At 46.7% G+C, this 25,633-nt stretch overlaps 1 protein-coding gene across 2 annotated transcripts in view; it reads left to right on the top strand.

Annotated features, from left to right (window-relative positions):
• LOC122543549 (uncharacterized) overlaps positions 1-25,633 on the top strand; it is a 178,136-nt gene that overhangs the window by 95,206 nt on the left and 57,297 nt on the right. Inside the window, exons 3-4 of one of the 2 annotated variants that reach the window (XM_087974953.1) lie at positions 20,184-20,618; positions 20,703-21,157. The exons of the other annotated variant lie outside the window; for it this stretch is intronic. Coding sequence (XP_087831079.1) covers positions 20,184-20,618; positions 20,703-21,157 — 890 coding nt within the window. The remainder of the gene's footprint in view (positions 1-20,183; positions 20,619-20,702; positions 21,158-25,633) is intronic. 2 annotated transcript variants of the gene reach the window in all.

The raw sequence follows: 25,633 nt of genomic DNA, 5'->3' as shown, positions 1-25,633 counted from the left end.
ACCCGCCAAAGCGTAACCCACCCATTCCCCTACATTTACCCCTTCACCTAACACTACGGGCAATTTAGCATGGCCAATTCACCTGACCTGCACATCTTTGGACTGTGGGAGGAAACTGGAGCACCCGGGGGAAACCCACGCAGACACGGGGAGAACGTGCAAACTCCACACAGTCAGTCGCCTGAGGCGGGAATTGAACCCGGGTCTCTGGCACTGGGAGGCAGAAGTGCTAACCACTGTGCCACCGTGCCGCCCAGTAATAGTAAAATAGACTGCAAAACCGCGGTTTTCTGAATGAATGAAGCAGCATAATAGGAAGGAGTTATGAATGAATCAAACGGGAATGCAGTATTATTAGATATAGGGCACTTGTGAGCAGGTTAGAAAAGACTTATGAATGAGTAAATAGAAAGCGTTTGTGAGTGGGTTAGTAAAGAGACCACTTTATAATACAACATCTCACACCATGTTATCGTCCTCACAGCCTCATGGAAAGGGAAAAATCAGAGCCAATCTTTACACAGGGTAGATTTCTTCACATGTATGCACCTCCCAACTCTACTGCATGTTTCAAATCAGTAAGTGTGTCTTAAAATAGGTGTTCAATTCACCAGGGAATGTTATGCCCCCTTGAATACTAATAGAAGTCACACCCACAAAGCATTCAAACGTTCTCTGGATCGGTGCCACCTTTGTGTGTGGCTGCATCAAGCTGTGCGTGGATCCCCGGTACGCAAACACCGAGTGTAACTACGTACTGAGGTTCTACCTGTTCCCGGTGTTGCAAAGGATGGGCCTGGCCTTGCAGCCGCGGAATACTGAGTAGTTGGACCGTTCCGTATCACCTGACCTTCGTGGAGAAGTTTATGAAGAAAAACACTATTGATCACAAGTCCATCAGGAAATGGTCAGCACGTAATGTCCTTGAGACCCTTCGGGAAAAGGAGAGGGCGGATCCTATTGAGCAGTTCCCTGAGCAGACTGTCAAAGTCATTTGGCAGAATGCTTCATCGCCAGAACTTTCCAACAAGCACCAAGACATGGCTTGGCTGGTGGTGAGAAGGGCTCTGCCTGTGAGATCCTTTATGCATGCCCAGACTCTCTCCCGCACTGCACGCTGCCCTCGAAGCGACTGCGGGTGGGGGGAGGGAAACGAGACTGTCACACACGTCCTTCTGGAATGTGCCTATGCAGAGGAAGTCTGGAGAGGAATGCAGTGGTGTTTGTCGAGGTTTGTCCCAAGCAGCTCCGTGAAGCGAGACTCCGTGCTCTACGGTCTGTTCCCCGGGACGCACACCGAGATGAACATCAACTGTGCCTGGAGGATCATCAACTCGGTGAAGGACGCTCTCTGGGTGGTCCGAAACCTGCTGATCTTCCAGCTGAAGGAGTTGACCCCAACTGAGTGTTGCAGACTGGCACATTCCAAGGTCCAGGACTATGTGTTGAGGGACGCGCTGAAGGTTGGGGCAGCTGCCGCCAAGGCGCGGTGGGGAAGGACCACCGTTAACGTCTGCCTGCCTAATAAGAACAGGGGGCCCACGCAGTCTTTTGGGCTCTGCTGACGCCTCAGCTAAATATATGGACATATGATTGATAAACGTACAGACCTGTATATACAAATGATAAATTCTGATCTCTGTAAATGTTTATGTATGTATGGCATGACCAACTGTACAGACCATCAAATTATTTTATGAATAAAGTATATTTTTGAAATTTAAAAAAAAATGACTGGATTGGTGTCTGAACAGATGGGATGACTGACTGAATACCTTCCTGCAGACGGAGCAGGTGAACGGTCTCTCCCCAGTGTGGACAGGCTGGTGTCTCTGCAGGGAAGACCAATCAATAAATCCCTTCCCGCACACAGAGCAGGTGAATGGCCTCTCCCTGGTGTGGACCTGCTCAGTCACTTGAAAGAAAACTCGATTTAAATTTAAGGCCATACATGCTATTCTGCTAAGTTACTCCAATTAATTGGTAATTTTTTTGTTTATAAATGTGAAAACTTAGTGTATAGTTCTTCCAGTTAATCACTGGGTATTCAAATTTCTCTTCAGAACTAAAGATCATAACAAAACTGGGTGTCACTGTGGGATTTTAAATCTGTAGGGTGTGCTTAGTAAAGTTTGAATGAATAATATTTCAAAGTGAATTTTATCATGTTAAGTACCAAGACTTTCTGGAGAGGAAAGATTTGCCCACAAAATAAGTGTTGGTTCTGTAGAAAATGAGTCTGGGGACTCAATAACAGAGAATAAAGAGATGGCAGATGAATTGAAAAGAGCTTGAATGTCTTTACTAGAGAGGATACAAGAAACACCCTGGTACTAGCTGTAAATCAGGAATTGAAAGGGAGGGAGGAACTGAAGAAAATTACAATTACCAGGGAAGTAGTACTGAGTAAACTGTTGGAACTACGGGTTGACAAGTCCCAGGTACCCGAAGGATTTCATCCTAGAATCTTACAGAAAAACTGGCTAGTGAAATAGTTAATGCATTGGTTTTAATTTTCCAAATTTTCCAAACCACATTAGTTTCAGGGAAGGTTTCTTTAGATTGGAAAACTGCTTTCTTCAAAAATGGAGACCAAGAACAGGAAACTGTTTACCTATGTCATAGGGAAAATGTTCAAAGCTATTATTAAAGATGTTATGACAGGGCACTTGTACAAGTTCAAGGTAATCAGGCAGTGTGAATGTGTTTTTGTCAATGGGAAATAATGTTTTGAAGAACGGCCTCTCCCCACTGCGACTGAGCTATTGAATCTCCAGTACCGACAGGGAATGGAATCCCTTCCCACAGTCTCCACATTTCCACGACTTCTCCGCAGTTCTAGTGTCCTTTTGGCTCTCTGTTTCCGATTAACAATTGAAACTGTAATCACACTCAGGAAGCATGTGCGAATACTGTAATGATTCTTCAGTCTGAGTAACTGGTTACAGCTCCTTCCCACAGTCAGCTCACTGGGACACTCTCAACAAGAGGAAAAAAACATACAAACGTTGAGCAACGAGACAAAATGCAAAGGCAATAAAATGTCGAACCACTGGGGAAAAAATTGTGGCTCTGCCCCTTTTATTTCCTTTTGGCATTTGGACTCTTAAAATTTGTCAGTAACACCATCCACACGTAGAGCATACTGCGCATGTTTGCCGGTGTCAGCAAAGCCGTGCGCATGCCCGCCGGTGTCAGCAAAACACTGGGCGTGCTCATCACTGTCCGTGAAAAAAAGGGGCGCGACCTTTGCTTGATTGACCAATACAGAGTTCTGGAGGACCGGAGGGAGTCTGGTCCTCCTGCCAATCACAGCCGCTCCATTGTCTGAATGCGGACGTTGGTCCATGAGCTTTTGAAGCTGCTACTCCTGTTCCTCTCTCTGAATAAAGATTGAGCTTGACCCAGACGGCAAATTCCTTCCTCTGTCTAAGATCTGTGAGTACGGCACTCTCTTTTCCATTTTGGGATTCAATTATTGACTTGCAGCAATTGAAAGGAAAGGGAGTGAATCCGGGAGGGGACAGACTCTGGAAACGTTGGTGCAGGTCTGTGTCTCAATTGGCAAAATAAACAGGCAGGAGACTTGAAGAACACAACAAGCCAGGCAGCATCAGGAGGTGGAGAAGTCGACATTTCGGGTGTAATCCTTCTTCAGGACTGGGGCCTGGTGTAGGGGGAGATGCAGATAAAGGGGATGCAAAGGGCAGTATGGTGAAGTGTGGATAAGTGAAGGCAGGCCGAGATCTGGTTGGTGGCATGGACTAGTGGAAATGAGCGGTCCAGGGTTGGGAGGTTATTTGGGTTGGGTTGGGAGGTTATTTGAAAGTGGAGATAACAATGTTGAGTCCTCCGAGCTGTAGCTCGCCCAGGCAGAGGATGAAGTGTTTTTTTTAGATTACTTTACAGTGTGGAAACGGGCCCTTCGGCCCGCCGAAGCGCAACCCACCCATACCCCTACATTTACCCCTTACCTGACACTAGGGTCAATTTAGCCTGGCCAATTCACCTAACCTGCACATTTTTTGGACTGTGGGAGGAAACCGGAACACCGGAAACCCACGCAGACACGGGGAGAACGTGCAAACTCCACACAGTCAGGGTCTCTGGCGCTGTGAGGCAGCAGTGCTAACCACTGTGCCGCCGTGCCGCCCTCCAATTTGCGGTTTGGTTCGTTGTGACAATGGAGGAGGCCAAAGATGGTCTTGCCAGAAAGAGAATGGGAAGGGGAATTAAAATGGGTGGTGACTGTGAGGTCCGTTCAGCCTCTGCCGATCCAGCTGCTATGCTCAGCGAATCGTTCCCCAAGTTTACGCTTGGTCTCCCCTATGTACAGAAGACCACAATTTGCAAACACGTGGCAAACGTGAAGCTTTAGCATTTGCTGTGGAAAAAAAAAAGCAGAAAGGAGGTGTATTATTTAAATGGTGACGTATTGGGATGTGGAGAAAGTGAGAATTGCAGATACTGGAGATCAGAGTCAAAAGGTGTGGTATTGGAAAAGCACAGCAGGTTAGGCAGCATCCAAGGAGCAGAAGAGTCAACATTTTGGGCACGGGCCCTTCTTCAGGAATGATGTGTGGATGTATAGAGGGACCTCAGCATCCTTTCTACACCAGTCAATGCCAGTTGTCAGACAGGTGCAGCAAGCAATCAGCAAGGCAAGTGGTATATTAGCAAGAGAAGTTGAGATCAGAAGTGGGGATGTCTTTCTGCAGTTAGGGGGTCGTTGAATATATTCAAGCCAGTGTTCATCTGGTTTTTGAACAGCAAAGCCTTATGGGGGAAGGCAAGAAAATGATTTTAAGACCAGTCTAGAACAGTTATAGTGTCAGACAGCACAGAAACAGACCCTTCAGTCCAACTGATCCATGCTGAATATATTCACAAATTCAACTGATCCCACCTAGTGTGTGGCCCATATCCCTCTGAACCTTTCCTATTCATGTACTTATCCAAATGTCTTTTAAATGTTGTTTCTGTACCTGCATCCACCACTTCCTCTGGATATTCATTCCACACCAACTATTCTCTGTGTAAAAAATAAAGGTGTCCCTCATGCCTTTTTAAAATCTTTCTCCTCTCTCCTTCAAATTTGCTACCCCCACCCTAGGTAAAGGATACCCGGTGGTCACCTCATCGATGTCCCTCATGATTTTATACACCTCTGTAAGGTCACCTCTCAACCTCCTGTGCTCCAGTGAAAAAGTCCCAGTCTATCCACCAAGAAGTTGGTTAATATCCCGTTATGATTTGTTCAATGCCGGTGCAAGCTCAAAAGACCAAATGACCTACTCCTGCTCCCAATTCTCTCACTGTGTCCAGGACAACAAGAGATCATAAGACATAGGAGCAGAAATTTGGCAATTCATCCCATCAGCTGTCATAGAGTCATAGACATGTACAGCATGGAAACAAACCCTTCGGTCCAACCCATCCATGCCGACCAGCTATCCCAACCCAACCTAGTCCCACCTGCCAGCACCTGGCCCATATCCCTCCAAACCCTTCCTATTCATATACCCATCCAAATGCCTCTTAAATGTTGCAATTGTACCAGCCTCCACCACATCCTCTGGCAGCTCATTCCATACATATACCACCCTCTATGTGAAAAGGTTGCCTCTTCAGTCTCTTTTATATCTTTCCCCTCTCATCCTAAATCTATGCCCTCTAGTTCTAGACCCTGACCCCAGGGAAAAGACTTCATCTCTTTATCCTATCCATACCCCTCATAATTTTGTAAACCTCTATAAGGCCACCCCTCAGCCTCTGACGCTCCAGGGAAAATAGACCCAGCCTGTTCAACCACTCCCTATAGCTTAAATCCTCCAACCCTGACAACATCCTTGTAAATCTTTTCTGAAACCTTTCAAATTTCATAACATCCTGCCGATAGGAAGGAGACCAGAATTGCATGCAATATTCCAACTGTGGTCTAACCAATGTCCTGTATAGCTGCAACATGACCTCCCAACTCCTGTACCCAATACTCTGACCAATAAATGAAAGCACCAAAGCCCTTCTTCACTATCCTATCTGCCTGCAACTCCACTTTCAAGGAGCTATGAACCTGCACTCCAAGGTCTCTTTGTTCAGCAACACTCCCTAAGACCTTACCATTAAGTGTATAAGTCCTGCTAAGATTTGCTTTCCCAAAATGCAGCACCTCGCATTTATCTGAATTAAACTCCATCTGCCATTCTCAGCCCATCGGCCCATCTGGTCAAGATCCTGTTGTAATCTGAGGTAACCCTCTTCGCTGTCCACTACACCTCCAATTTTGGTGTCATCTGCAAACTTACTAACTGTACCTCTTATGCTCGCATCCAAATCATTTATGTAAATGACAAAAAGTAGAGGGCCCAGCACCGATCCTTGTGGCACTCCACTGGTCACAGGCCTCCAGTCTGAAAAACAACCCTCCACCACCACCCTCTGTCTTCTACCTTTGAGCCAGTTCTGTATCCAAATGGCTAGTTCTCCCTGTATTCCATGTGATCTAACCTTGCTAATCAGTCTACCATGGAGAACCTTGTCGAACACCTTACTGAAGTCCTTATAGATCACATCTACTGCTCTGCCTTCATCAATCCTCTTTGTAACTTCTTCAAAATCTCAATCAAGTTTGTGAGACATGATTTCCCATGCACAAAGTCATGTTGACTATCCCTAATCAGCCTTTGCTTTTCCAAATACATGTACATCCTGTCTCTCAGGATTTCCCTCCAACAACTTGCCCACCACCGAGGTCAGGCTCACTGGTCTATAGTTCCCTGGCTTGTCCTTACCACCCTTCTTAAACAGTGGCACCATGTTTGCCAACCTCCCGTCTTCCGGCACTCCACCTGTGACTATCGATGATACAAATATCTCAGCAAGAGGCCCAGCAATCACTTCTCCCTTAGATGTAACTGTTAATGCTGTTGGGACAAAGTAACTCGTGTGCCAAATCGTTTAAAGCAAAGTAGTCAGGAGAAGAGACCTTGAGCTATTAACTAGCTTTATTCATTAATATGGGGAAGCCTATTTTGTTCAAAACAAAGTCTGACATATTCCAATGAAATACAGAGTGTTACAAGTTTTATGGTAAAACACAAGCCCAGTCTCCATTAATTATGCAACTGAGGGGCAGTCGTAAAGTTCACAAACATTGTCCAGACCTACATTTCTTAATGTCTACAAAACTGAATGTTATCTCATACTGCAGGTTTGGCTAGGCTCGAATTGCTGATAAGGAACAGAGAGAAACAATACATCGTTCTGAAGCAGCACAGTCTAATGGCCTGAGGAGCAGAGACAGCCTGCAACTGCAAGGTCAGGCTATCAAAACAGAATTCCTTAACCAGGGTTCGGACAGCATTATGTTAGCAGGCTACATTTTACTGCAAACATAGCTTTGTGACAAAATAACTTCCACGCAGTTTTGTGTCAACTTTGGTCAAATTCTCCCACATTCCCTCTTTTTTTTTATTTAAAAAAAGGAGATTGAGGGTGTCAGCAAAGGTGGATTATATACCCAGAGCCAGGGGGATTGTCAGCGGGTGGTGGTTGGAGATCGGACAGATAGTGCCCGGGTTCAGTAAGGACAGGGGCAGATGGCTCCAGGGATTGGGAATCATCATCAGGGAAAATCTCAGCATCTGGGAGATTGCTGGAGAGGAGGGCCACAACAGTGAACTGAACTGAGCACTGTCTGTGGGGTGACTTTGATTTTCAGTCGAGCAGTTCCAAAGGCAGGGGAAAGGAAGCTGCAAGTCGGTCAAATTCTATAAGGGCTTGCTTGGTGTGAGTTTGGGATGGATGGGGATATGGGCACATACCCAGCAGCAAGAGTGGTTGACCTGTGTGTGAGAAATGCCACTCACTCTTCAATAATTTCAGTCTGAGTCAAATTATAAGAATGGGTGTCCTATAAGTAGTCACCACCATCAAAAGGTTACATCGCAAATTATACAGTTCAGCTGAGTCTCTCAGTACTCCTCTTTTACCTTATTGGCTTACCATGCAAAGCGACAAACCTATCACAAGTTACTCACTTCACTCCTCCTCTGTTTACTTCTTCCACTACTCTAAGCCTGTCGCCCCCTTACTCTTGTTTGTTTCTTGCCTTATTTGGCCTATCCAATTCCTTGTTGTGACAAATTCCAGGTGTTAGCTTGACCGTTTTACCACATCCCTCTGTGGTCTGTTGTTAGCGTGCACGACTTCTGCATTAAGGCTTCTGCTAAAGCAGCTTTTCCTCCCTGGTAGCCCACACTGAATCTTATGACCGTTGATTGTGGTTTCTGCAGCACTGAGCCTTACATTTTCACAAACCTATTTTCCACAATTTTTCTGTAGAAGCAACACTTATATTTTTCACAAACATATTTTCCACATGTGTAAAAGAAAAGTATTAAACTGTAACTCCCGTTTACTAGAGGTTATCAGGCCCAATCAAACATAGTTCATGAAAGAAAGATGAGTGCAGTGAAAGGCAGATCGATCAAATTAAACACTCTTCAGCTTTTTTTCTGCTCGCTGCTTTCTGAAAATCTGGGTGCCACCAGTTTGTAACAGAGTATTAACCATTCCCTCTTTGCTCAAGTGTGTACAATAATGCGTATAATCATCTAAAATAGGCATCAGAAAGAACGAACACAAACATCAGGGGTCACCCACATTTTGGTTTGGGTGTGGAGGGAGTACCGTATTTGAGGCCATAGTTTGCGCTGTTTTTCAGGGGCTTCCCCTGTGATTTCAGCCCCATCCCCAGGCAAATGTGCATTCAAACCAGATTATGAAGTGTTAGCCTTGCTGCAGGCGCTGAGTCAGTCTCTCTCTCTGCCTGCGCGCTCCCCCTCCCTGTCTGCGCGCCCCCTCCCTCTCTGCCTGCCTGCTCGCGCCTCTCTCCCTGCCTGCGCGCGCCTCTCCCCCTGCCTGCGCGCGCCTCTCCCCCTCTCTCTGCCTGCCTGCGCGCGCCTCTCCCCCTCTCTCTGCCTGCCTGCGCGCGCCTCTCTCCCTCTCTCTCTGCCTGTCTGCGCGCGCCTCTCTCCCTCTCTCTCTGCCTGTCTGCGCCTCTCTCTCTCTCTCTCTCTCTGCCTGCCTGCGCGCGCCTCTCTCCCTCTCTCTCTGCCTGCCTGCGCGCGCCTCTCTCCCTCTCTCTCTGCCTGCCTGCGCGCGCCTCTCTGTCTTCTCTCTTATTTTGGACTGACAAAAGCAGCAACCACCCTCTATATTTCATCTCTCAAAGGATATCGGCCGGTGACCTGGCAGGACCAGGGTATCTCCTGCCTGACTCGCCAACTGTGGAGGATGGAAATAAAGTCCCATGCAAGGAAAGAATTTGTTTATCAGGGAGCAGTACAGCTGCAAGGCCAACCGTCTCCGCTGAGCCTGGGAAACATAAACTTTAGCAAGTAGGCACTAAGATGAGATTCAAAATAGTTTCCAGGCTTTAATATGTGACAAAATGGCTGATCCAAATCTAATAATTCTCCCACATCATCCCAGGGAATAAAACAAGAAAATTGTGAGAAACAAAACTCGCATATTAATAAATTTCAGTCCGAGTCAAATTCTGAAGCAGCGAATTCTATTGATACGTACTTGCAAGAACGGGTGTCTAATGAGTAAGCACCCGGACCTGAGGGTTACATTCTGATTTATGCTGTTCAGCTGCGTCTCTCAGTCCTCCCCTTTCACCCCATAGGCTACGCGCTACAGCAAAAGTAACCAATCACAAGCTCTAGCTTCTCTCTGCCTCTGTTTACTTCTCCCATTACTCTAAGCCTGTCGCCCCTTACTCTTTTTTTATCTCGTTCCTCATGTGTGACTATCCTGGCATAGTTTGCTGTCTTCATGCAGCAGAGAACGGCGGGTGCTGGGCGGAAGTGAAGTCAGAGCGCAAAGCCAGTCGGCAAGGTAAGTGATTGTTATTTGAGTGGGACATCGCACAGGGCTGTGGTAATAGGGGATTCCATAGTGAGAGGAACTGACTGGGGTTTTTGTGGCAGCAGGCGGGACTTAAGGATGGTGTGTTGCCTTCCTGGTGCCAGGGTTAAAGACATCACAGGCAGAGTGCATGAAATCCTCAAGGACGAAGGTGACGAGCCAGAGGTGGTGGTACATGTCGGCACAAATGATGTTGGGGAGAAGAGGAGGAACATATTACAGAGGGACTTTGGAGAACTAGGAAAAAGACTGAAAAGCAGGACATCCAGGGTGGTTATCTCCGGTTTGCTACCAGTTCCTCGAGCTGGTGAGGCCAGAAACAGGGAGATAATGGACTTGAACGTGTGGCTGGGGAACTGGTGCAGGAAGCAAGGATTTAAATTCTGAAGGTTGATAAGTCTCCGGGGCCTGATGGTCTCCATCCCAGGGTACTGAAGGAGGTGGCTCGAGAAATCGTGGATGCGTTGGTGATTATTTTCCAGAGTTCAATAGATTCAAGATCAGTTCCTGCGGATTGGAGGGTTGCTAAGAAACTTTTTAAGAAAGGTGGGAGAGAGAAAGCAGGAAATTATAGACTAGTTAGTCTGACCTCAGTGGTGGGAAAGATGCTGGAGTCTATTATAAAGGATGAAATTACGACACATCTGGATAGTAGTAACAGGATAGGTCAGAGTCGGCATGGATTTATGAAGGGGAAATCATGCTTGACTAATCGTCTGGAATTTTTTGAGGATGTAACTCTGAAGATGGACGAGGGAGATCCAGTAGATGTAGTGTACCTGGACTTTCAGAAAGCTTTTGATAAAGTCCCACATAGGAGGTTAGTGAGCAAAATTAGGGCACATGGTATTGGGGGCAAAGTACTAACTTGGATTGACAGTTGGTTGGCTGACAGGAAACAAAGAGTAGTGATAAACGGCTCCATTTCGGAATGGCAGGCAGTGACCAGTGGGGTACCGCAGGGATCAGTGCTGGGACCGCAGCTTTTTACAATATATATTAATGATATAGAAGATGGTATTAGTAATAACATTAGTAAATTTGCTGATGATACTAAGCTGGGTGGCAGGGTGAAATGTGAGGAGGATGTTAGGAGATTACAGGGTGACCTGGACAGGTTAGGTGAGTGGTCAGATGCATGGCAGATGCAGTTTAATGTGGATAAATGTATGGTTATCCACTTTGGTGGCAAGAACAGGAAGGCAGATTACTACCTAAATGGAATCAATTTAGGTAAAAGGGCAGTACAAAGAGATCTGGGTGTTCTTGTACACCAGTCAATGAAGGTAAGCATGCAGGTACAGCAGGTAGTGAAGAAGGTTAATAGCTTCTGGCCTTCATAACAAAAGGGATTGAGTATAGAAGCAAAGAGGTTCTTCTGCAGCTGTACAGGGCCCTGATGAGACCACACCTGGAGAATTGTGTGCAGTTCTGGTCTCCAAATTTGAGGAAAGACATTCTGGCTATTGAGGGAGTGCAGCATAGGTTCATGAGGTCAACTCCTGGAGTGGCGGGACTACCTTACGCTGATAGACTGGAGCGACTGGGCTTGTGTACCCTTGAGTTTAGAAGACTGAGAAGGGATCTGATTGAGACATATAAGATTATTAAAGGATCGGACACTCTGGAGGCAGGAAAAATGTTTCCGCTGATGGGTGAGTGCCGAGCAAGAGAACACAGCTTAAAAATACGGGGTAGACCATTTAGGACAGAGATGAGGAGAAACGTCTTCACCCAGAGAGTGGTGGCTGTGTGGAATGCTCTGCCCTAGAGGGCAGTGGAGGCCCAGTCTCTGGATTCATTTAAGAAAGAGTTGGATAGAGCTCTCAAGGATAAAACCATGTTGACTATCCCCAATCAGTCCTTGCCTTTCCAAAGACGTGTATGTCCTGTCCCTCAGGATTCCCTCCAACCACTTGACCACCACCGAGGTCAGGCTCACCGGTCTATATTTCCCTGGCTTGTCTTTACCGCCCTTGATAAACAGCGGCATCACGTTTGCCAACCTCCAGTCTTCCGGCACCTCACCTGTGACTATCGATGATACAAATATCTCAGCAAGAGGCCCAGCAATCACTTCTCTGGCTTCCCACAGAGTTCTCGGGTACACCTGATCAGGTCCTGGGGGTTTATCCACCTTTACCCGTTTCAAGACATCCAGCACTTCCTCCCCTGTAATCTGGACATTTTGCAAGATGTCACCATCTATTTCCCTACAGTCTATATCTTCCATATCCTTTTCCATAGTAAATACTGATGCAAAATATTCATTTAGTATTTCCCCCATTTTCTGTGAATCCACACAAAGGCCGCCTTGCTGATCTTTGAGGGACCCTATTCTCTCCCTAGTTACCTTTTTGTCTTTAATATATTTGTAAAAACCCTTTGGATTCTCCTTAATTCTATTTGCCAAAGCTATCTCATGTCCCCTTTTTTCCCTCCTGATTTCCCTCTTAAGTATACTCCTACTTCACTCGATCTATTCTGTCTATACCTGACATATGCTTTTTTTTAACCAAACCCTCAATTTCCTTAGTCATCCAGCATTCCCTTTATCTACCAGCCTTTCCTTTCACCCTGACAGGAATATACTTTCTCTTGACTCTCATTATCTCATTTCTGAAGGCTTCCCATTTTCCAGCCGTCCCTTTACCTGCGAACATCTGCCTCCAATCAGTTTTTGAAAGTTCTTGCCTAATACCGTCAAAATTGGCCTTTCTCCAATTTAGAGCTTCAACTTTTAGATCTGGTCTATCCTTTTCCATCACTATTTTAAAACGAATAGAATTATGGTCACTGTCCCCAAAGTGCTCCCCCACTGCCACTTCAGTTACCTGCCCTGCCTTATTTCCCAAGAGTAGGTCAAGTTTTGCATCTTCTCTAGTAGGTACATCCACATCCTGAATCAGAAAGTTGTCTTGTACGCACTTAAGAAATTCCTCTCCATCTAAACCTTTAACACTATGGCAGTCCCAGTCTATGTTTGGAAAGTTAAAATCCCCTACCATAACTACCCTATTATTCTTACAGATAGCTTAGATTTGTGGGCGGCATGATGGCACAGTGCCTCACTGCTGCCTCACAGCGCCAGAGACCCGGGTTCAATTCCCGCCTCAGGCGACTCTCTGTGTGGAGTTTGCACGTTCTCCCCTTGTCTGTGTGGGTTTCCTCCAGGTGCTCCGGTTTCCTCCCACAATCCAAAAATGTGCAGGTTAGGTGAATTGGCCATGCTAATTTGCTCGTAGTGTTAGGTGTAGGGGAATGGGTCTGGGTGGGTTGCGCTTCGGCGGGTTGGTGTGGACTTGTTGGGGCGAAGGGCCTGTTTCCACACTCTAAGTAAGTAAGTAATCTCCTTACAAGTTTGTTTCTCAATTTCCCTCTGACTATTAGAGGGTCTATAATACAATCCCAATAAAGTGATCATCCCTTTCTTATTTCTCAGTTCCACCCAAATAACTTCCCTGGATGTACCTCCGGGAATATCCTCCCTCAGCACAGCTGTAATGCTTTCCTTTATCAAAAATACCACCCCGCCTCCTTTCTTGCCTCCCTTTCTATCCTTCCTGTAGCACTTGTATCCTGGAACATTAAGCTGCCAGTCCTGCCCATCCCTGAGCCATGTTTCTGTAATTGCTATTATCTCGAGAAGGTGGCATACAAGAAGTTCAGGGGTTACATTGTAATGATACTTGCAACCCATTCAAAACGGTGAAACACTTAACGATTCAGGTTTGTTCAATATACCATTTCAATGGCAGGACGCTGAAATGTTTTGCTATAAATTCTATGCCTTATGATACTTGATCTTGGGTGGTACAGTGTGCCTCACAGCGCCAGAGACCTGGGTTCAAATCCCGCCTCAGGCAATTGTCTGTGTGGAGTTTGCACATTCTCCCCGTGTCTGCGTGGGTTTCCTCTGGGTGCTCCGGTTTCCTCCCACAGTCCAAAAACGTGCAGGTTAGATGAATTGGCCATGCTAAATTGCCCGTAGTGCTAGGTGAAGGGGTAAATGTAGGGGAATGGGTCTGGGTGGGTTGCTCTTCAGAGGGTTGGTGTGAACTTGTTGGGCCGAAGTAAGTAATCTAATTATACTCCACAACCACCTTATGAAGAAGCAGCTTCCAGAAGTCACTGCTTCCAAAAAGCCTGTGGGACTACCACCTGGTGGTGTGTGATTTTAAACTTTTGTGCAGGTTAGGGTGGATTGGCCATGCTAAATTATGCATGATGTGCAGGTAAGGTGCATTACTCAGGGTTAAATGTAGAGCAATGGTGGTAGGGGATGGGTGGGTAACCCTTTGGAGGGTCGGTGTGCACTTGTGGGGCCGAAGGGAAGAGGTTTTTGAAAAGTGTATTCTGCGCGCCTTGCGCTGCAGCGCATGCAAGTGCGGGCCCCGTTGACAGTGTCGCCCCGCCCCCTTTACCATCACTTCGTTTCGCCTCGCCCCTCATTTCTTTGTTGACGCCACAACGCAGAGGTGGCCATGTCAGTTTCAAAGTGAATCTCCCTCCCTCAGGGCAAATCTTCATAGAGTCATAGAGATGTACAGCATGGAAACAGACCCGTCGGTACAACCCGTCCCTGCCGACCAGATATCCCAACCCACTCTAGTCCCACCTGCCAGCACCTGGCCCATATCCCTCCAAACCCTCCCTATTCATATACCTATCCGAATGCCTTTTAAATGTTGCAATTGTACCAGCCTCCACCACTTCCTCTAGCAGCTCATTCGACACACGTACCACTCTATGTGTGAAAAAGTTGCCCCTGAGGCCTCTTTTATATCTTTGCCCTCTCACCCTACACCTATGCCCTCTAGTTCTGGACTCCCTGACCCCAGGGAAAATACTTTGTCTAATTATTTTATCCATTCCCCTCATGATTTTGTAAACTTCTATAAGGTCACCCCTCAACCTCCAATGCTCCAGGGAAAACAGTCCGAGTGTGTTCAGCCTCTCCCTATAGCTCAAATCCTCCAACACTGGCAACATCCTTGTAAACCTTTTCTGAACTCTTTCAAGTTTCACAACATCTTTCCGATAGGAAGGAGACCAGAGGCCATGCTAAATTGCCCGTAGTGTTTGGTGAAGGGGTAAATGTAGGGGAATGGGTTTCGTTGGGTTGCGCTTCGGCGGGTCGGTGTGGACTTGTTGGACTGAACGGCCTGTTTCCACGCTGTAAGTAATCTAATCTAATCTAATCTAAACTGCACGCAATATTCCAACAGTGGCCTAACCAATGTCCTGTACAGCTGCAATATGACCTCCCAACTCCTGTACTCAATACTCTGACCAATAAAGGAAAGCATATCAAACGCCTTCTTCACTATCCTATCTACCTGCGACTCCACTTTCAAGGAGCTATGAACCTGCACTCCAAGGTCTCTTAGTTCAACAAAATTCCCTTGGACCTTACCATGAGTATTGCTTTCCCAAAATGCAGCACCTCGCATTTATCTGAATTAAACTCCATCTGCCACTTCTCAGCCTATTGGCCCATCTGGTCAAGATCCTGTTGTAATCTGAGGTAACCTTCTTCACTGTCCACTACACCTCCAATTTTGGTGTCATCTGCAAACCTACTAACTGTACCTCTTATGCTCGCATCCAAATCATTTATGTACATGACAAAAAGTAGAGGACCCAGCACCGATCCTTGTGGCACTCCACTGGTCACAGGCCTCCAGTCTGTAAAACAGCCCTCCACCACCACCCTCTGTCTTCTACCTTTGAGCCAGTTCTGTATCCAAAGGGCTAGTTCTTCCTGTATTCCATGAGAGGTTGGGAAGGGGGAGGGTAAGATACCTTTTCTGTTTTTATTTTTAAAATGCACCCAATTCCCACAAGTAAATGCAACAGGTGCAAGTACAGCACATGCAATATTCTTCTTTGCAGCTTCACGCCGGCTTTGCATCCTCTGTTCTTCCTCATCCTTGGTTCCAAATGAGACTAGATTGTTTTAGTACATCTGGTTGGCATGAACGAGTTGGACTGAACGGACTGTTTCTCTGCTGTGCATTTCTGTGACTCTGTCTTGCTACCAATGTTTGCCACGTCTGTATTTCATTTTCTCTCTGGTGTTAATGCCTTGATGTTTCATTTTGCTCCCCACATCTTGGGGACATTAACCATTTCCAGTCTGGTTGTTCTGATGATCCGGGTTTCTGGGATTGGTCAATAAGCACACCTGGAAATGACTTTGTCAATCACACAAGCAATTGTTTATTCTTTGGTACGGCCAGGTCGGTAGACTGTGATCAGCCCAGAAGTATGAGTACTCCTCGAGTGCCAAAAGAATAGGACGACTTAGAGTTTACATAGAGCTTATGTATATTGTTTATAGTCAGGCATGGAGTATGATCACATAGTAACAATCAATTAGATTTCCTGAGGTCCTCATGCTCTTTTGACTTGGCCTATCACAATTTCTTGTAAACAACCTGTTCTTGAAATCGTATTTGTCCTGCCTGGTGGATAGGCTTAAACCGTAACTTCTGCGATTAATGGTTAGGGTCATATTGTTACTTCTGCGTTTGCAATTTTTTCACCGGATTTACGTCAGTCTGTAGTTTCTTGTTTATTCTGAGTATCAGCATGACTCAGTTCAGACCACTTTAGCCAAGCAGAAGCCATTTTGTGCAGCTCCTTCAGCCATTTTTTCCCATCTCCCAGATGCCCACATCCTCATTCCCCCCTTTGATCGCACCGCGATCACTAAAAGGAAAGGCTGATCCAAACGAATGCCCTTCAAGGTGTTCCAGCCATCAACATCCTCTAGTGTGGCACCACCATCTTCGCCGCTCACCTGGTCATTGCCATCAACACATGCGGGTGAGCCATCAAATCTATATCACTAAGGGAGCTCATATGCTTTGCAATTAAACACCAACAATAGCAATACCGACATACAGAGGAAAATTATTCTGATATACATAGTTAAATTGATAAGCCAATTGTACCAAGAGCCTGATGCCCAGTTTCCCCAACTGGTCCCTTCAAGGAACACCTGGTTCTCATCTTGTTTCTTAGTAAAATTGCAAGTGCGATTGGGAATGCCCATAATGCATTTATGTTGGAAAGTAGCACAGACCCCCGCCTTCCCAGGCTAGTATATAGTCTAAGGCATACTGATTCTGCATAGAGTAAAGACAAAGGTCTGATAATCCCAGGCTAATCAGTTCCAGAGCCTCTTTAGTCTTATTTCCTAGAATGGTTAGGCTGCAAAAGAGGTAACTGCAGTTCTTTTGACTTCTCACCCCTGCCGATCCTCCCAAACTCAGGGTACTCAGGATTCCCCAGCCTATTGAGTGTCCTGGATTGTTACTCAGTCCGTTGGGATCCTTCCAATTGGAGCAAGGTCAGCTGAGACAGCCCGCTGCATCCTCCTCAGATGAAGGTCCCATCGACTTGTCCACTGGTCTGTTCAAGGTACTGTTGTGGGAGCAAAGGCTCTGATAGTGACCTTATGAAGAACATCTTTGCCATCAAGGACAAGGAAATTGGTAGCTTTACCTTGACTGAAGAAATAGTAGCCTGGTTAGGTGTATAATAGGGAGGATTTGTTAAAATAGTTAACTGAAATATTACAGCAGGGGTGTCTGGTCAGGTCTACAAGAGTAAAGGGGACTCACTTGAGCACCATAAAAAAAATTGGCAAAGTGACTGTTGAGCGCTCGCACTGTATGGTAGACAAAGGTCGTCTGAATTCTGTTCCCATTAGGCTCTCCCTTAGCTCTGTTGCACATGGTCTTGGCGACAGTATCAGATTCTGAAAAGAGAAAAGACTTATAAATGTGCTCGGGAAGGGTTCCGTTCCAGGTCTGTACATGGAGATGGGCATAGTTACTTATGCCGCGTACGGCCTGTTGTACCCCAGCCAGTGGCATGCAGGAGGTATAAGGCCCCTTTTGTCTTACACGTGTGGGTGAGACAAGTCTCAAATAGGTGGGAGATGTTATGTGGAACATGAAGAATTGCACACTCATAGCCAGTTTCATTAAAGTAATTCTCATATGACCCTGCAGTAGAGTTAAAAGACTTCAGCAAACATGTGGCAGGAGGGCTAACACAGTACTGGAAAGTGATATTTCTCTTCGGAGGGTCGGCTGTAGGAAGTCTGATGAATAGATTGGGATTGGGACTGAGGACAGGGCAAGTAAGTTATCTACCAATAGAGAAGAGTAACATACTACTGACTCTGGGGTGAAGAGCATTCTGTGGGCCTGTATAAATAAGTTTTTTGTGAATTGAGGAGTTTCCCCTATCAGGCTTCCCTTTTCTCAAGTTGGCCTGTCCTGCAAAAAGGGATGGTGTTCCCAGGCTTCCTTCAAACATTTACCATAATAACGGGGTTGATCATTTTTATCCTCACTAGGCTTGCGTCTGCAGGTAAAATCAAAAAGACAGGTTCAGTAACGACAAGGTAACTCTCACTGATTTCTTCTGTCTAGATAGACCAAACGTTTCTAATGTAAGAGTCCATTGCAATTATCAGTCTTCATCACGTTCCAAATGCCGAAGACGTCTGGTCCGGTGCACTGGACTACATCTCCTCGGCATAGGTGGTGGATAATCTCAGATCATTCCAGATTGCATCGATGCTTAGTGGCTTTCCCCATCGTGGTGTCGTACATGATCAAATAGGTCAGTAGGTAGGCGATCCCCCACATGTCCCTCCTCTTAGCTCAGGTATCTGTAATAAGAATAGCATTAGAACAACAGCAAAATTCAAAAACCCAAATGGAGAGGATTCCCTCGGTTTCCAGTATTCTCTCCTCCTCATGCCCCTTTTGATTGGTGTGGCCAGTCAATTTACAATGATGCAGGTGGACACATATCAAGCGCCCAGTGATTTTGACCGCCGTAGGGGCGGGAAGTAAAACCTGGTAGGGGCCATCCCAACGAGGTTGGAGACCTTTGAGAGAAAGGCATGCATAATGTTGGTTAGAGCAAATTCATAACCAATCATTGCTTTGGTCATATGGTGGAAATGGACCAAGGAGTGAGCCAAATCGTTCCAAGGGGTAAGGAGCGGGCAACTGTCGTGTCTCACCTACAGGCGTGAGTCACATCTGGAATAAGGCCACAGGGAGTAGCATAACTAATGCATCCGTTAGAATACAGAAATGGCTTGATACGATAAGGAAGTACTAGCTGCTATGACCGTTAGAGTATAGAAGTAGCTCGATAAGATAAGGAAATGTTAACCACACTGGCTGGCTCTCAGTGCAGGTGCAGTGGCACTGTATCACAAGACAAAAGTGACCTAACCATTATGACCTAAGTTGTTTAGCAGTTAATATAATTGGATCGAGTAACTGTCAATAGAGTGATATCATGTATTGATTGGTAATTGTCTGAATATATGATGTGATCATGACCTATGTTCTCCTTTAAGAAAAGTGTACAAGTGTCTCTGTATTAAGCCATATGTGTGCAGTTCTTCTGAGGAATTTGGAAGTACATAACTCCTGTGTTTCTGGGTGCTCTGCACCCGGCCGCATGAAGAAATAAAGAGTGAAGTCTAAAACAGCCAGACTGAATTTGAGGGTTCATTGATCAATTGCGGAACTGAGACCCCACCAGGGGTCCAGATGTTCACTTGCAAATTCAGTTATGTGTTTTAATTACCTGGGTGAGAAGGGATGGAAGGATATAGATTGGGATGGGGATGGGGTAGATATCTTTTCTGTTTTTATTTTATCTTTTCTATCCTGGACTGACAGTGATGACCTTTGTAATCTCTTTTCACAGAGTATTTGAAGATGTGAAGACAAAAGTTTCAAAATCAACAGGTGGAGGGCTGAGGCCCGGAATATCGACTGTCCTGGTCCTCGGATGCTGCCTGACCTGCTGTGCTTTTCCAGCGCCGCACTTTTTGATTCTAACTCTCCTTTGACGTCAATGTCTGACAGTCACTCATTCCATCGGGACACCAACAAGCTTACACTGTGGTTGTGTGAGAAGGAGCAAAGCTTTTTGTTTCCTGTTTGAGTACGTTTTCAGCATCAGTGGGACTGGATGAGAGACCCTAATGTTGCAGCGCACTGAGTGTGGAGCCTGAAACAATTATACGGCCTGGAAAGAGGAACTGACGGCAGAGAGGGGCTGTACACTCATTTGTGTGCGGCTGAAGCTTCAGCCATGGAGAAGCCCGAGGAATCCCGCCCTCTGGAGAAACCGTGGAATTGTGGCGACTGCGGGAAAGGCTTCTGTGCCCCATCTGTCCTGGAGATACATCGGCGCAGTCACACCGGGGAGAGGCCGTTCCCCTGCCCCGAGTGTGGGAAGGGCTGTTACCAGGCCTCCGCCCTGCTGACCCACCGACGGATCCACACGGGAGAGAGGCCCTTCAGCTGCCCCGAGTGCGGGAAGGCCTTCCACCATTCCTCCTCCCTGCTGACGCATCAGCGGGTCCACACTGGAGAGAGGCCGTACACCTGCTCAGAGTGTGGGAAGAGGTTCAGTCAGGTGAGCCACTTACGAAAACACGAGCAGCTCCACTCCGGGGAGAGGCCCTTCGGCTGCCCCGAGTGCAGAAAGGCCTTCCGCGATTCATCTGCCCTGCTGAGGCACCAGCGGGTCCACACGGGGGAGAGACCCTTCAGCTGCCCTGAGTGTGGGAAGGCCTTCCGTGATTCCTCCTCCCTGCTGAGGCATCGGCGGGTCCACACGGGGGAGAGGCCGTACACCTGCTTCGAGTGTGGGAAGAGGTTCAGTCGGGTGAGCCACCTGCGAAAACACGAGCAGCTCCATCCCGGGGTGAGGCCCTTCAGTTGCCCCGAGTGTGGGAAGGCCTTCCGCGATTCCTCTACCCTGCTGAGGCACCAACGGGTCCACACAGGGGAGAGGCCCTTCAGCTGCCCCGAGTGCGGGAAGGGCTGCACCCAGGCCTCGGACCTGCTGAAGCACCGGCTGGTCCATACGGGGGCGAGGCCCTTCAGCTGCCCTGAATGCGGGAAGGCCTTTCGCCATTCCTCTGCCCTGCTGAGGCACCAGCGGGTCCACACGGGGGAGAGGCCCTTCAGCTGCCCCAAGTGCATGAAGGCCTTCAGCGATTCCTCCTCCCTGTTCAGGCACCAGCGGGTCCACACGAAGGAGAGGCCCTTCAGCTGCCCCAAGTGTGGGAAGGCCTTCAGCGATTCCTCCTCCCTGCTGACACATCAGCGGGTCCACACGGGGGAGAGGCCATTCTCCTGCTCAGAGTGTGGGAGGCGGTTCAGTCAGGTGAGCCACCTGCGAAAACACGAGCAGCTCCACTCTGGGGGGGGTTCTTCAGGTGTCCCGAGTGCGGGAAGGGGTTCACTTGCTCGGTGAAGCAGCTGACCCACTGGTCGGTTCACACGGGGAGCTATTCGCCAGATTTCAGTTTGAGAAAGGCTTCACACGCTGCTCCCACCTGTAGAGGTACCAGTTCACATAGGGTCAAGTGTTGTGCAGGTTAGGGTGGACTGGCCATGCTAAATTACCCATAGTGCACAGGAATGTGCAGGTTAGGTGTATTAGTCAGGGGTAAGTGTAGAGCACTAGGGGTAGGGGAATAGGTGTGGGTGGGTAACCCTTCGGAAGGTCAGTGTGGACTCGTTAGGCCGAATGGCCTCTCTCCACACTGTGGGGATTCTCTGATTGTAAAGGATTTTTGGAAACCATACAGGGCAGTGCGGGCCAGTGGCCGCTTACCATTTGGAGCAAGCGCAGTGCGGCAGCATGTTTTGGGCCTTGCTCCATTGATGACGTCACAATGCGGAAGTGTCCCTGTCAAGTTTGAGTGGAACTGCCTCCCTCTGGGCAACTCTTCATCCTGGGAGGGAGAGGCAAAATCAATTTTTGTTTAAGGTGGGTGTGGCGACTCCAGAACTAGATGGCATATGTTTCGGGTGAGAGGGGAAAGATATATTGGGCGGCACGGTGGCACAGTGGTTAGCACTGCTGCCTCACAGCGCCAGAGACCCGGGTTCATTTCCCGCCTCAGGCGGGAAACTGTGTGGAGTTTGTACGTTCTCCCCGTGTCTGCATGGGTTTCCTCCGGGTGCTCCGGTTTCCTCCCACAGTCCAAAGATGTGCAGGGTCAGGTGAATTGGCCATACTAAATTGCCTGTAGTGTTAGGTAAGGGGTAAATGTAGGGGTATGGGTGGGTTTCGCTTCGGCGGGTCGGTGTGGACTTGTTGGGCCGAAGGGCCTGTTTCCACACTGTAATCTAATCTAATCTAACTCAGGGGCAACCTTTTCACGCAATGAAGGTAAAGCTCTGCCTTTAGATTACATTCTTGAGATTTGATATTTAAAAGGAATTCTGGGATTAACATACCAAAGAACAGAAACCCATTCTAAAAGATGAAAGATTTAATCTAAAATTGTTCAAGGTATGACATCTCCATGACACTGGACTCGTTTAGCTATAAATTCTGTGATCATGACCTTATTCTCCACAACCACTGATGAAGGAGCAGCGGTCTGAACATGAGTGCTTCCACATAAACCTGTTGGACGATAATCTGGTGGTGTGTGGTTTTTAACTTTGTCCAGGATAGGGTGGATTGGCCGTGCTAAATTACCCATGGGGTTCTCAATCTGCATGTACCCTGTGAAGCCCCTTTCAGAATTTTACTGGCTTCAATAAGATCACTTCTGGTTTTTAGTTCATAGAAGCATGCAACACAGAAACAGACCCTTCGGTCCAACTCATCCATGCTGACCAGGATTCTGAAACTAAACTAGTCCCCGCTTTCCTGCGTTTGGCCCATATCCCTCTTAAAGCTTTCTATAGGTATGTGAGGAATAAAAGGATAACTAAGGTAGGAATATGGCCAGTCAAAGACAGAATTGGGAAGTTGTGTGTGGACCATGTGGAGATCGGAGAGGTGTTAACGAATATTTCTCATCGGTCTTCACTCAGGAAAAGGAGAATATTGTACAGGAGAATGAGATACGAGATATTAGACCAGAAAGGATTGGTGTTAGTATGGAGGAGGTGCTATCAATTCTCGAAGGAGTGAAAGTAGACAAGTCCCCTGGGCTGGATGGGATTTATCCGAGGATTCTCTGGGAAGCAAAGGAGGAGATGGCAGGGCCTTTGGCTTTGATCTTCGAGTCATCATTGTCTACAGGTTTAGTACCAGAGGAATGGAGGTGTGCAAATGTTGTGCCCTCGTTCAAGAAGGGCAGTAGAGATGACCCAGGTAATTATAGACTAGTGAGCCTTACGTCTGTTGTAGGGAAACTTTTGGCAAGGATTATAAGAGATAGGATTTAGAATCATCTAGCAAGCAACAATTTGATTTCGGATAGTCAACATGGTTTTGTCAAAGGCAGGTCATGTCTCACAAACTTCATGTGCATGTGGTTATGGCAGTTGACGTGGTGTACATGGACCTCAGTAAAGCCTTTGATAGGGTTCCACGTGGTAGGCTGTTGGAGAAAATGCAGAGGCATGGGATTGGGGGTGATTTAGCAGTTTAGATTAGAAACTGGCTTTCTGAAAGAAGGCAGCGAGTGGTGCTTGATGGAAAATATTAAGCCTGGAGTCCAGTTACTAGTGGTGTGCCACAAAGATCTGTTTTGTGACCACTGCTGTTTGTCATTTTTATAAATGACTTAGACGTAAGTGGATGGGTTAGTAAGTTTGCAGTTGACACTAAAGTTGGTGGAGCAGTGAACAGTGTGGAAGCATGTTACAGGTTGCAGGGGGACTTAGATAATCTGTAGAATTGGGCTGAGAAGTAGCAAATGGAGTTGAATGCAGCTAAATGTGAGGTGATTCACTTTGGGAAGAACAACAGGAAGGCAAAATACTGGGTCAATGGAAAGATTCTTGATAGTGTGAATCTTGGAGTCCATGTACATAGATCCCTGAAGGTTACCACACAGGTTGAAAGTGCTGTTAAGAAGGCATATGGTGTGCTAGGTTTTGTTGGTGGAGAGATTGAGTTCCGGAGCCATAACATCATGCTGCAACTATACAAAACGCTAGTGTGGCCGCACTTGGAATATTGTGTACAGTTCCAGTCACCCCATTACAGAATGTGGAAGCATTGGAAAAGGAGCAGAGATTTACCAGGATGTTGACTAGACTGGAGCGAAGGTCTTAAGACAGAGAGACTTGGGTCTGTTCTCATTGGAAAGAAGGCAGCTGAGAGGAATAGATAGAGTGGACAAGTGAAAGTTTTTTCCTAGGATGATGACGTCAGCTTCTACAAGGGGCATAACTACAAATTGAGGGGTGATAGATGTAAGACCAATGTCAGAGACAATTTATTTACTCAGAGTGGTAAGGGTGTGGAATGCCCTGCCTGACAATTCAGCCACATTAAGGAGATTTACACAATCCTTGCATAAGAACATAGACGATGGGGTAATGTAGGGGGATGAGCTTAGATTAGTTCAAGGCCAGCATAACATTGAGGGCTGAAGGCCTGTTCTGCACTGTATAGTTCTATGATTCAAGATTGAGATACAGACAGACCCCATACCTTTCACGCATTGTCTGGGCTGAGATGTCACCTATTTTTATAAAACCTAAAGTCATCTCGAGAATGTGACTAAAAAGATGTTCTAGGATTTTCATATTAATGAACCAAAACCTGCAACCCATTCTAAAACATGGAAGACTTAACAGCAATCTAGGTTTGTTCAATAAAGCATAGCAATTGCATGACACTGAACTTTTGCTATAAATTCTGCCTCATGATCCTGCCATACAGCTACCCGATGAAGGAGCAGCGCTCTGAAAGCTAGTGCTTCCAAATAAACCTGTTGGACTATAATCTGGTGTAGTGTGATTCTTAACTTTGTCCACACAGCCCACACCTCCCAGTGCTGCCAGGAACAACATAGTATCTGCACTCGCGAAAAATTTACAATTTCTAAGAATACTAGCTCCTCATTCACTGCTCCGTCTGATACACAACATTGGAAACTTAGTGCAGGAGGCTGAAAGAAATGAGCAGCTTTAAAACAAAAACCTCTTGGAGCTGAAAGCCTTCAATGAGAGCCTGAGCCCAGCGGTAAGTTCTATTGTGACCCACCTTTGTTACAGCTTCAGATAACCCCAGCAAAAAGGCAGAGAAAAAGTAGCTTTTCTTAAAAAATAGCCCAAGGTCAAAGCACACACACTCCCCCTCCCCTTCCTTACTTTTGGTCAGCACCGAGTTGTCCCTTTGTAATTGGATGCTTGGTACAGCCTGAACCCATAAGAAGTATTGCCTCACTCAGCAATTTCAACCTATACCCTGTATCCAAATAAGTTTCTCACTTAGACAATAGGTGCAGGAGTAGGCTATTCAGCCCTTCAAGCCTGCACCACCATTCAATATAATCATGGCTGATCATTCCTAATCAGTATCCTGTTCCTGCCTTATCTCCATAACCCTTGATTCCACTATCTTTGAGAGCTCTATCCAACTCTTTCTTAAATGAATCCAGAGAGTGGGCCTCCACTGCCCTCTGGGGCAGAGCATTCCACACAGCCACCTGGGTGAAGAAGTTTCTCCTGAGTCTGTCCTAAATGATCTACCCCGTATTTTTAAGCTGTGTCCTCTGGTTTGGCACTCACCCATCTGTGGAAATATGTTTCCTACTGTCAGAGTGTCCAATCCTTTCATAATCTTATACGTCTCAATCAGATCCCCTGTCAGTCTTCGAAACTCAAGGGTATACAAGCCCAGTCGCTTCAGTCTTTCAGTGTAAGGTAATCCTGCC

Source organism: Chiloscyllium plagiosum, unplaced genomic scaffold, assembly GCF_037043375.1.
Source record: "Chiloscyllium plagiosum isolate Xiang-an unplaced genomic scaffold, Cpla_swu_hap1 HiC_scaffold_27, whole genome shotgun sequence".
In the NCBI taxonomy this organism is placed as follows: Eukaryota; Metazoa; Chordata; class Chondrichthyes; order Orectolobiformes; family Hemiscylliidae; genus Chiloscyllium; species Chiloscyllium plagiosum.
The sequence above is the reverse complement of the archived record's forward strand: the minus strand, read 5'-3'. Positions and strand labels throughout refer to the sequence as shown.